Source organism: Cebus imitator, unplaced genomic scaffold, assembly GCF_001604975.1.
Source record: "Cebus imitator isolate Cc_AM_T3 unplaced genomic scaffold, Cebus_imitator-1.0 Scaffold54, whole genome shotgun sequence".
Taxonomy (NCBI): Eukaryota; Metazoa; Chordata; class Mammalia; order Primates; family Cebidae; genus Cebus; species Cebus imitator.
In genome coordinates, this window is record NW_016107369.1 from 6,210,111 (window position 1) to 6,222,336 (window position 12,226).

Consider the following 12,226-nt stretch of genomic DNA (forward strand, 5'->3'; position numbering starts at 1 on the left):
TGTCTTAGAAATTCAGGTTCAGGGCTATGAAGGGAAGAGATGCTGTTAGAACAGAGAGAAGTGGGTAACCTCACCAAAGACGGACGAGCTCCAACAGAGGGCTGGGGTGTTCCAGCGGCAGCTGAACCTCCCATTGAACCCACTGACCGGTTTCAGACCAGCACTGTAGTGGTCATGCCCAGTCACCTGCTGGAGAGAATGCCCTTGGGGGCAAGGAGAGAGAGGCCTGAGCCTATATTCAGCCCACTTCTTGGCCTCCCCACTACCCCGGGTGTGGTATGGGATGCCAACCAGGTGTAGTCACTGCATTCCCCATGCCCACATCTGAACATGCAATCCTCAAATGGCCTGAGCTTCTGGGCTGAAAAGCCAAGGGCTGGTGAGGCTGAGGGACAGAAGGCTTCCTAGAAATAAAACTCAGCACCAGGAATAATTGCAGGAAGACTGTGAATGGTTTGTGCTGGGACAGGAAAGACCAGAAATTCTGGGCTTGGCAGAGCTTGCTTTTCTCCCACGAGAAATGAGAAAAATCTCACCCTTGCCTCTGAGCCATGTGGAAAAAATGGATGAGATCAAGATCAACTGGGCCAAATGGTACAAAGATCATGTGACTAGAAGAGCAGCCCAGGATGGTGGAGTTGGGCTGGGAGGAGGATTTACCCTGTTAGAAAAATCTCTCTCACCTCTTCCCCATTGTTAACCTGAGCCTGGAAAAAGTGCAGGATGCAGCCGTGAGGGGAGCAGGGGCTTCAGAATTGGGAAGAACAGAATTTTTTTTTTTTTTTTTTGAGATGGAGCTTTGCTCTGTCGCCCAGGTTGGAATGTGCAGTGGTACGATCTCAGCTCACTGCAACCTCCGCCTCCCAGGTTCAAGTGATCCTCCTGCCTCAGTTTCCTGTGTAGTTGAGATTACAGGCGCCCGCCACCACACCTGGCTAATTTTTGTATTTTTAGTAGAGTCGGGGTTTCGCCATGTTGGTCAGGTTGGTCTCAAACTCCTGACCTCCGGTGATCTGCCCACTTCAGCCTTCCCAAGTGTTGGGATTACAGGCATGAGCCACCACGCCCCACTGGGAAGAGCAGAATCTTAATTCTGGCTCAGCCCTTCTTGCCAAATCACTTTAACTCCAGAAACTTGTTTCCCCAGCTGTGCCATGGGGTTAGTGTGAGGGTGAAAAGTGCCTAACAAATGGCTCATATCTGTAATGCCAGCACTTCAAGAGGCTGAGGCCAGATCACTTGAGCCTAGCAGTTCAAGACCAGCCTGGGCAACATAGGGAAACCCCATGTCTATAAAAAATAAACAATTAACTGAGTGTGGTGGTGCACACCTGTTGGCCCAACTGCTCAGGAGGCTGAGGTGGGAGGATTGCTCAAGCCCTGGAGGTCAAGACTGCAGTGAGTAGTGATTGTGCTACTGCAATTCATGCAATCCAGGCTGGGGAACAGAGTGAGACCGTGTCTCAAAAAAAAAAAAGGGGGGGGCCTGACATACAGTAGGTGCTTATTAACTAGTATTAGGGAGCACTGTGGCACCATCTGCTTGTGTGTGTGAAGGAAAGCTGGAAGGATGTGGTCCCTTGGCATCTTCCCCTCAGCCAGGCTTCATTATGGCCCAAGAACCACGATGAGGCTGGAAATGAGGCTGGAAATGGAGGCAGCACTTGCCTGTCCCTGCCCAATTTCTCCTGTCGAAATATTTGTCCTTGCCCAAACATGTGGATGTAATCTACTATCTAGCTATCCCTTCCTGTACCGCCATGATCCTGAAAGTGGGGAAGGGAATACAGAAGACTGTCAGCCACAATGCTGAGGGGGGCACAGTGCAATCTGCCCTGGGGTTTGCTGGGGTGGGGAAGGGAAGAGGTCAGACCCTTAGGCAACTGGGGCAGATAGGTTAAATATGTTTAAGAACTGGGCCAGGCATTGTGGCTCAGCCCTGTAATCACAGCACTTTTGGAGACTGAGGCGGGCGGATCAACTGAGGTCGGGAGTTCAAGACCAGCCTGACCAACATGGAGAAACCCCATCTCTACTAAAAATACAAAAAAGGCCAGGTGCAGTGGCTCACACCTGTAATACCAGCACTTTGGGAGGCCGAGGCGGGCGGATCACTAGGTCAAGAGATTGAGATCATCCTGGCCAAAATTGTGAAACCCCATCTCTACTAAAAATGCAAAAATTAGCTGGGTGTGGTGGTGCACACTTGTAGTCCCAGCTACTCAGGAGCCTGAGGCAGAAGAATCACTTGAACCAGGAGGTGGAGGTTGCAGTGAGCCGAGATTGTGCCATTACACTCCAGCCTGGATAACAAGAGGGAAACTCTGTCTCAAAACAAAACAACACAAAATAAAAAGCAAAACAAATAATAAAAAAAAAACCTATTGGCCCTCAGGGAGGGGCAGTTGAGCTGAGCAGCTTAAGGCTCTGTCTCTGCTTCCAGACAGGCTGGGTTCTAACTCCAGCTCAACCATTAATGGGCTTTGAGACCTTGGGCCAATTACACAGCTTTTCTGGGCCTCAGTTTCCCCATTAGTAAAAGGAGTGTTGCTGTGAGTTTTGTTTTTTGAGACAGGGTCTCACTCTATTTCCAGGCTGGAGTGCAGTGTTGCCATCTTGGCTCACTGCAACCTCCACCTCCTGGGTTCAAGCGATTCTCCTGCCTCAGCCTCATGAATAGCTGGGATTACAAGCATGTGCCACCATGCCCCACTTTTTAATATTTTTAGTAGAGACAGGGTTTCACATTTTGGCCAAGCTGCATTTCGAGCTGTGATCGTGCCACTGCACTTGCAGCCAGGGTGACAGAGTGGGACTCATTCTCAAAAAAGAAAATTAAAACGCTTTTCAAAATGTGTACACCATATTATTTTCAAGCTTTTCAACACTCAGGTTCTTCCTTTTTCCCTCCCCAGACTCTGGTTCCATCTTTCGTAAAATTACATGAGTCGATGCTGGGTGTGGTGGCTCATGCCTGTAGTCCCAGCTACTCAAGAGGCTGAAGTGGGAGGATCGCTTGAACATGGAAGGTGGAGGTTGCAGTAAGCCAAAATCATGCCACTGCACTTCACTCAGGGCAACAGAACAAGACTCTGTCTCAAAAAAAAAAAAAAAAAAAAAAAAAAAAAAAAAAAAAAAAAAAAAAAAAAAAAAAAAAAAAAAAAAAAAAAAATTGGTTCTCTATAGAACACATTGTATTAGTCAGGGTACTGGCAGGAAACGGATGGAACATTCAAGTGGGTAACTGAGTCTGCCTAGTGAGGCATCCTGGGGCTGGCAACAGTGGTGTGAGGACCAGCTGTATGTCTGAAGGGACAAATGGAGAGCAGTTGTTGGAACCCAGCTCTGAGTGCTTTCCAATAGAAGCGGTGGTCTTTGGTTACAGCTCCCCACAGACCAGCTACAAGGGAGCCGGCGAACCAGTGATCCCTTCCCTCTCCTCTTGCCCTGTGTGTTCCTGCTGCTACTTCCCACTGGCTGAATCTACCTGGCCGCTGGGAGCTAGGGAACCCTGACCGAGTCCAGAGCAAGGTAGAGATGGAGAGATAATGAGGGCAGAGTGGGTCCGGATGGGCCCAGGGAAGCTCTCCAGCAACTATGAAAGCTGGTCCCAGCAGCCCAGGCTTCATGATCTGCTAAGTCATTAACAGAAGCACATGTCACGCCATGATTCTTTTCTTGGTTTATTGTTTGGTAGAAAAACAGGCGTTTTAACACTGAATAAACATCTCGCAAACCGTTGCTCCTAGATTACAGTCAAAGCCAATTTTCTTTGACGCTGAGCTTTTGAATCTGACGTTCAAGTCACCGTAATAGAAACCAGAGCTGCTATACCTTACATTCTGCAAGGTACCTCAACAAAGGCATGCTAAGACTGTTTAAAACTTCTAGCATGTAAGAAGATCCGACTTTCCTGCCCACACCTTTGGATAATAACAGGAGAATCCTAGTCATCTGCTGTTGAGTTGAGAAGGCCAAGTTCAAGGATTCCAAACTCCAGCCTTCAATATTTCTGCAGAGACTCAGAGAAGTAACCTCCCCCTCCTCTCCTGCTGGCTTCCCCAAGTACAGATGCAGGTCTTCCTGGGACCAGGCACCGGCAAGTCAAAGCATCTCACCGGTCTCATCACTGGGCTTCTCCAAAGGGCTTTTGGTGGAAGAAGCTTTAATTTCAGTTTTGGTCAATCTTCCATCCTTAGAAACGTCTTTCTTGTTAAGAAAAGGCAAGGAGGGTTAACTAAGTTCTAAGAATTCAACAAGGAAAGGAAATAGGTTCCTTTTATGAAAAGGACTTCCAGGCTCTCTGAGCCAGTAATTGAACTGAAATCACTTTCCTGAGTGTCTCCACACGGAATATTCAGCACTTTTCTCCTAGCAGCCAGAGGATGGGATCTGTGTACGCTGAGTGCCACTTAAAATGCCCTCATTAGATGCAGTAAAAAGCTACTCTTGACTCCCGTAGGTCAAACCCACATGCCTCTGGGCTGTACCCTGCGGAATTAGCTGTAGGAATAACAGTAAAGGTCCTGCCCGACGGCCATGAGCAGCCCTGGCGCGCCCCGGGAGCCCCCCAGCTGTGATGAGAAGGCCACACTGGGAATGTCAGCCTTGGAGGCAGGGTATGGGGAGGGTATGGTTCTGAGTAGGTGGGCATCATGGAGGCTCCAGATTCTCGTGTAGCAGTCCTGGCCCACTAGGAAAGAGGGAAGACACATGGCAGGCTAGTGAGAGAATGCAAAGGAAACTTACCTACATGTGGACGTGGCTTCTTAAGATTCCTCAGGGCTGTGATTTCAGGTAAGCCATAGGACAAACTCATTAATGGACAGTATTTCTACAGATAATGCAAGTTGCCCTGCTGGGCTAGAACAATGACAAGATGTCCTGGTTGGCTGTGTGATGCCATGTGTAGCTCAGAGGTATCCTGGCTAATGGCTGGGGATTCTGCCGCTCTTTTTTTTTCTGAGACAGAGTCTCGCTCTGTGGTCCATGCTGGAGTGCAGTGGTGCGATCTCAGCTCACTGCAACCTCTGCCTCCCGGGTTCAAGTGATTCTCCTGCCTCAGCCTTCCGAGTACCTGGGATTACAGGCGTGAGCCACCACGCCCAGCTAACTTTTGTATTTTTAGTAGAGATGGGGTCTCACCATGTTGGTCAGGCTGGTCTCGAGCTCCCGACCTCGTGATCCACCTGCCTCGGCCTCCCAAAGTGCTTGGATTACAGGCGTGAGCCACCATGCCCGGCTAATTCTGCTGCTCTTGAAGTCAAGGAATGTTCAAGTGTGGGCGCAGCCCACCTGGTCCAGGTGACATGCAACTGATTTCCCCCATTTTTTAGAGACAAGGTCTTGCTCTGTTGCCCAGGCTGGAATGTAGTGGTGCGATCAGGGCTTACTGCAGCTGTGAACTCCTGGGCCCAAGCCATCCTTCTGCCTCAGCCTTCTGAGTTCACTGTGACTATGGGTGTATGCCACCATGCCTGGCAAATTTTTTTTTTTGAGATGGGGTCTTGCTATGTTGCCCCAGCTGGTCTTAAACACCTGGCCTCAAGCCCCCTAAGTGCTGGAATTACAGTTACCATGCCTGGCCTGATTTCCTTTCTGTGATATAGTAACTAGCCCTGTCAAGTTCGTTACATCCTGGAGATGGACTAGGTTAACAACTCTTCCCAGAGCTCTTTCTGGTTTAATGGTTCGGTTCCTAAGACCGGTTTAAGTCTTCAGGGCTCCAGTTCTGAGAACTGTGACACATAACACCACGGGTTATGGCAGCCCAGAAACATGATACACACTACTGGAGACCTTCGGCAGGAGAAGAGGACAGGCCTTGGGCAATCATGGATTTCACATTTGTGATCTTGACCACTTGTGTGACTCTAAGACCGGAAGTGCTACCTTTGCTGAAGCTGAATCCCAGCTGTAGTTTATTACTGCAGCGGGCAACTACCTGCATCTGCTTCTCAGCAAGGCTGAGCTCTCTTTATCATCCAACTCACAGAAGCTCTTTTGTGGTCAAAATGGGTGAAAAATCTACTTAAAAAGGAAGTGAAGTGCTGGTGCGATGAGAATAGTAAATAACATCTAAGAAAGTTCTCATAACGTGATGCTTCCTAGCCACAGAAATGTTCCATGGGGATAAGCCCTTTCTAAATGAATACCAGTAAAGGTGATGATTCACAAAGACTGAGAACATAGTCTGCAGTCAGGGGCCCTGTTTCAATGTGAAATCCTGAGCTTGCACACTGTCTGATTATGCTATAGCCAGTATCATATGTAAGCAACTGGTAACTCCTTTCCAGGAGCTTAGCGGCTGGCTAGCTGCTCCTAATCTACAGATCATGGAGCCACAGAGAGCGTGGTAAAGGGGCCAAGAATTCTTTCTCGCTCTGTCGCCAGGCTGGACTGCAGTGGCACAATCTCGGCTCACTGCAACCTCTGATTCCCTGGTTCAAGCGATTCTCCTGCCTCAGCCTCCCAAGTAGCTGGGATTACAGGCACGTGCCATCACGCCCAGCTAACTTTTGTATTTTTAGTACAAATAAGGTTTCACCATGTTGGCCAGGATGGTCTCAATCTCCTGACCTTGTGATCCGTCCACCTCAGCCTCCCAATGTGCTAGGATTACAGGTGTGAGCCACCATGCCTGGCCAGGGCCAAGAATCTTTATAACGACCATAACTTCTCAGTATCCTCTGGTGGAAATGTGAGTAGAGAGCAGAGAGCCAAGTTTCTGGATAAGATAATAGATGGTGGGATACTGCTGGTCTGATGAAATCGACTTGAACTCCAAACCCAGGCTCCCCAGCACCTCTCCTGCCTGTTTCTGAAGTGATGTTTGCCCACTGACATGGGATGAGGCTGTCCACCTGGTGGACATTTATTTATACTGCTGATTACTAATATATCCAATTCTACTTCCCTCTTAGTCTCCACACCAAACTGTCCACACTCCCTTTGATTCAGTTCTGTTTTGGGGTAACTTTTCCCTCTGGTGCCTAAGTTGCTGGGATCGTCCCTAAGAGACACTATTTGATGGGATGGAACTTCCCCTTCCTTCCTCAAGTACCTGCCATCAGGATTCCTTCTTCCTCATGCACATGCAGGGGCAGGTAGGCGTACTCGTTCACGTGGCCTTCATACTGCCTTATGCACTTAGTGGTCCTCAGGTCCCACAGCTTGATCTGTGGAAAGAAGCACAAGGGGCCATCAGGGAGGGGCCAGGAGGACCCATCAGTGGACCCCAAGTGTGAAGCCAGGAAGGCAAGGTGATCTCCAGTGGCTTGTGCAGGTCATGAAGATCTCCATCTCGAATTCCTGAGCCTTGAAGTCCATCAAAAGCACGTAACCAGGCTGGGTGCAGTGGCTCAAACCTGTAATCCCAACACTGGGAGGCTGAGGTGGGCAGATCACCTGAGGTAGGGAGTTTGAGACCAGCCTGGAGAAACCCTGCCTCTACAAAAATAAAATTGCTGGGTGCAGTGGCTCACACCTGTAATCCCAGCACTTTGGGAGGTCAAGGCGGGCAGATCACAAGGTCAAGAGATTGAGATCATCCTGGCCAACATGGTGAAACCCCATCTCTACTAAAAATACAAAAATTAGCTGGGCGTGGTGGTGTGCGCCTGTAGTCCCAGCTACTTGGGAGGCTGAGGCAGGAGAATTGCTTGAACCCGGGAGGGAGAGGTTGCAGTGAGCCGAGATTGCACCACTGCACTCCAGCCTGGTGCCTGGCGACAGAGCAAGACTCTGTCTCAAAAAATAAAAAAAATAAAAATATAAAATTAGCCAGGTGTGGTGGCATACGCCTGTAATCTCAGCTACTAGGGAGGCGAATCGCTTGAACTCAGGAGGTGGAGGTTGCAGTGAGCTGAGATTATGTCACTGCACTCCAGCCTGGGCAAGAGTAAAACTCTGTCTCAAAAAAAAATAAAAAAATAAATAAATAAAAGGCATGTAACCAGAGACTCCTTTTCACTTTTGTCTAGTCCAGATTAGGCTCACATGGGAAGCAAAGCAGTCCCCATGCAGGGCTTACAAATCCCTGGGTCTTCAGCTACTTTTCTCTGCCTGGGGTCTTAATATGAGGACCTCTTCAGCAGAACCCCTTCACCTGGCAGAGCTCCAAGTTCCCCTACCTTTCCAGCCATGTCTGACGCCATCAGGCACTGCTCGTCTTGGAGAATCCGCACAGAGGTCACTGCTGAGTCATGAAACAGGCGGGTGGCCTTCCACCCCTTGCCTTGATTTCCACAACGCAGATCAATGGCAAAGATCTCCCCAGAGCGGCAGCCATTAAACAGCAGAGGAGCCTGTGGAAAGAGGGACTGCTCAGTGTGTGGCCACCATGACCTCCCTCTGAGACTGGGCAGGGCAGGTCCTCCCGATACAACTCCTATTCCAGCTCCTGGGTCAGATGGTGTGATTAGACACATGCTGGTCAGGGTTTGGGTCTCAATGGAATTGGAAGGGAAGATGATTCCTTGTTAGTGGGTAGAAGAACCAGATCCCATGTGTCCTCCTCATGGGTAGCATGGAGATCCTAGGAGCTATGCCCTGCACTGTCTGTCCCCTTTGGCCTTTCTCTCTGAAGTCTCAGTCAGAGATGGCATCCCCGTCTCCAACAAAAGTAGGTTAGCAGATTCCTTCACTTTTAAGGAAAGATGGCATTTTCTAGAGGAAAGTCTTTAAATTATAGTAATAACCAGAATTTTGATTTTTTTTTTGAGACCGAGTCTTGCTCTGTCACCCAGGCTGGAGTGCAGTGGAGTGATCTCGACTCACTGCAACCTCCACCTCCCGGGTTCAAGCAATTCTCCTGTCTCAGCCTCCTGAGTAGCTGGGATTACAGGTGCCTGCCACCGTGCCCAGCTAATTTTTGTATTTTTAGTAGAGAGGGGGTTTCACCATGTTTGCCAGGCTGGTGTCAAACCCCTGACCTCGTGATCCACCCACCTCGGCCTCCCAATGTGCTGGGATTATAGGAGTGAGCCACTGTGCCTGGCCTGACTTTTAAAATTTATAAAATATATAACTTGAGAGCTGTGTATGAATTGGTATTTAGGGTATACATTTTAAAAACGGTTTATCCTGGTGGGTAAATCCAAGTACCCAAAAACTGTTCACAATTCTTTTCCACGAGAGGTTGTTTAGAGTGCCTCAGGCCAGACTTTTTGGATGAGCCAACTTTTACTCGGCTCAGACACATTTACAGAGGAACCCACTGATCCTTTCTGATGCTCTTTTTCCCTGTCAAGGAGGACTAGATGGCACACAGAGGAGTCCAATTTCAATCCGCCACATTTCCACCTGGGGCAAACTTTATATTCTGCCTGTCCCAATCCAACCAACCATGAGAGCAAACTGTTGAGCCAAGACATCACTGCTGGTCCCAAAGGACTGCCGGTGTCCCGTCACCACGTTGGTCAACAGGACCCGCCGAGACAAGCCTGGTGGAGACAGAGATGGGCTGGTGAGATTGTGTCACACATGTAGTCTAGGGAGAGCGACAGCTAGATGGGTTTGGACGTCTGTTAAATTCTCTTCTCTGGGCAGCTGGGGAGCCAGGCTCACCTGTACTGAAGCAGTTATTTGCTTGGATATTCAGGGACCAGGCACAGGACCAGGCACCAGGGATCCGGAAGCTGCAGAGCATGCCAGGCCGGTCTATTCCTGCTAAGAGATTGGAGAATGTAAGGTGGGGCTACCCTTTAGGCGGGCCAGGGACCACCGGGTTTGCAAAACATCCAAATATGCGATCGCTGCTCAGAAGGTCTATCCCTTTGACCCCATTCTGGGTTTTGTGGTTGCAAGAGAGGGAGACTCAGCTGGGATGCCCGGCTTGCAAGCGGTCATTCTGAAAATGAATGTGTGTAACATTCTCAGTAGTTGTGTTCGCAGTACTAATACTACTGATAATCCGGGAGGTAGTATGCTGTCGCAGGTTAGGGGGTTCCAATCCTCCATCACCTATCAGCTACGTGATCTCAAGCAAAGTGTGTGTGCGTGCAGGTGTGTGTGCATGTGTATATGTATATATACACACACACATTTTTTTTTTGAGACAGAGTCTTGTTCTTTTGCCCAGTCTGGAGTGCAGTGGCATGATCATGGCTCAATGCATCATCATCCTCCCAGGATCAAGCAATCCTCCCATCTCAGCCTCCCAAAGTAGCTGGGACCACAGGTGTGAGCCACCACACGACTACTTATTTGTTTTTTGTAGAGACTGGAGTCTTGCTATGTTGCTCAGACTGGTCTTGAACTCCTGGGCTCAAGCAATTTTCTTTTTTTTCTTTTCTTGAGACGGAGTTTCACCCATGTTACCCAGGCTGGAGTGCAATGGCGCGATCTCGGCTCACCGCAACCTCCGCCTCCTGGGTTTAGGCAATTCTCCTGCCTCAACCTCCTGAGTAGCTGGGATTACAGGCAGGTGCCACCATGCCCAGCTAATGTTTTGTATTTTTAGTAGAGATGGGGTTTCACCATGTTGGCCAGGATGGTCTCGATCTCTTGACCTCGTGATCCACCCGCCTCGGCCTCCCAAAGTGCTGGGATTACAGGCTTGAGCCACCGTGCCCGGCTCAAGCAATTTTCTTGGTCTCCCAAAGTGTTGGGATTATAGGCATGAGCCACCATGCTTCTCCAAAATATTTAAAATAAACTTTTACATTGATAGAATGTACAGATTGTAAGGACAGAGTTCATTGAGTCATTACAAACTATAGCCATGTAACCACCACCCAGGTTAAGAAATAAAACAATCCAGTATCCCAGAGGCCTGCCTCATGTCCTTTCTCAATTACTACCTCCCCAAAGGGTACTGCGAGCCTGACTTCTGACACTAAAAGTTAGTTTTGTAAGGCAAATTCTGAAGCTCTCTGTCTCAGTTTGCTTGTCTGTAAAATGGTGGTAAGACACACTCCTGCCTCATAAGCTTGCTGTGCAGTGAAACACCAGGCACTGGGCTGAGTGTGTGTGACCTCATTTAACTCTCCAAGGATGCAGGCTGGGAAGGCCTTGTCCACTTCAGAGAGGTTCAACATTCCATTCAAGTTGGCAAGGGGCGGAGCTGGGATTTGTGCCAGGTCTGCCTGAAGCCCACAATCTTAAGAGGCCCCTCAGCCTTGTGTTATTCATCCTAATTTTCTGATAGACTGAAAATGTAATATCCAGAATGATGTCAGGAAAGAGGCATCCAATTGCCTTAATCCAGGCCCGAATGTGAAGTAACCCTGATAGCACCTGTCATGCAGGAGCTCCAGAGGTGTTTTCTGAAAGATGTGCACAGGCATCCAAATCAGTGTTCTGATCTGACCTTGGTTTACATATGCGTTAAGGCTACCCTGGCTGCTGAGATGACTGAAATGGCCCAAAATGGGTAAAACGGGGCAGATGGTGTAAAACAGCACTTGCTTCTGGTACTCACCCTGGGACAGGCTTAAGGCATCCTCCCACAGTGCCTCTGCAGTGCCCCCCCCAAAACCATCCCCACACAGCTCTCGGGAGGCAGAGGACAGGTTTCTTCAAAGGAAGAGAACCCTGTACCTGGGTGACTATTGACAAACAGTGATGCTGGGAGCAGGGTGGCACAGCCTGGAGTCTCCGCGAGTCCCATGAGGCACAACCTGGAAAAAGCTGTTAAGGACAGTCAAGCACAAGGCTCCCTCTGGGAGGAAGCATGGACATTTACCCTTCAGAAGGTTATACAGCACAAAGCAGGACAGAGAGTAACCCCCAACGTCCAGATGGAATATGCGTTCACACTGTCCACATTTAGCTTCAGAATTTTTTTAAAGGGCAAAAAAAATCAGATACAGTTAAAAGCTGGGTGTGGTGGCTCCTGCCTATGTAATCCCAGCACTTTGGGAAGCCGAGGCGGGAGGATCACTTGAGCCCAGGAGTTCGACACCAGCCTGGGAAACATGGCAAAACCCTGTCTCTACAAAAAATACAAAAACTAACTGGGCGTTGTGGTGTGTGCCTGCAGTGCCAGCTACTTGGGAGGCTAAGGTGGGAGGATTGCTTGAGCCTTGGAAGTTGAGGCTGTGGGGAGCTATGATCACGTGACTGCATTCCAGCCTGAGTGACAGAGTAAGACCATGTCTCAAAAATAAAATACAGGCCGGGCGCGGTGGCTCAAGCCTGTAATCCCAGCACTTCGGGAGGCTGAGGCGGGTGGATCACGAGGTCAAGAGATCGAGACCATCCTGGTCAACATGGTGAAACCCCG

The 12,226-nt window shown here is 49.2% G+C and overlaps 1 protein-coding gene and 1 long non-coding RNA gene across 7 annotated transcripts in view; one reads left to right on the forward strand and one right to left on the reverse strand.

The window, feature by feature from the left end:
• The first annotated feature begins 1,429 nt into the window (after positions 1-1,429).
• Positions 1,430-9,993, forward strand: LOC119471261. The gene is made up of 4 exons (XR_005200297.1): positions 1,430-1,690; positions 2,261-2,266; positions 9,252-9,466; positions 9,602-9,993. It is a non-coding gene; the product is annotated as an uncharacterized LOC119471261 (long non-coding RNA).
• DCAF4 (DDB1 and CUL4 associated factor 4) overlaps positions 3,667-12,226 on the reverse strand; it is a 38,241-nt gene continuing 29,681 nt past the window's right edge. For 4 of the 6 annotated variants that reach the window (XM_017528727.2, XM_017528726.2, XM_037738564.1 and 1 more), the window contains 6 exons: positions 11,542-11,621; positions 9,568-9,669; positions 9,346-9,443; positions 8,133-8,306; positions 7,064-7,178; positions 3,667-4,693 (listed from right to left, as the gene is read on the reverse strand). In XM_017528727.2, the coding sequence (XP_017384216.1) occupies positions 4,500-4,693; positions 7,064-7,178; positions 8,133-8,306; positions 9,346-9,443; positions 9,568-9,669; positions 11,542-11,621 (763 nt within the window). In that variant the 3' untranslated portion in view covers positions 3,667-4,499. The remainder of the gene's footprint in view (positions 4,694-7,063; positions 7,179-8,132; positions 8,307-9,345; positions 9,444-9,567; positions 9,670-11,541; positions 11,622-12,226) is intronic. The other 2 variants (XM_017528728.2, XM_017528733.2) reach the window with 2 other exon arrangements.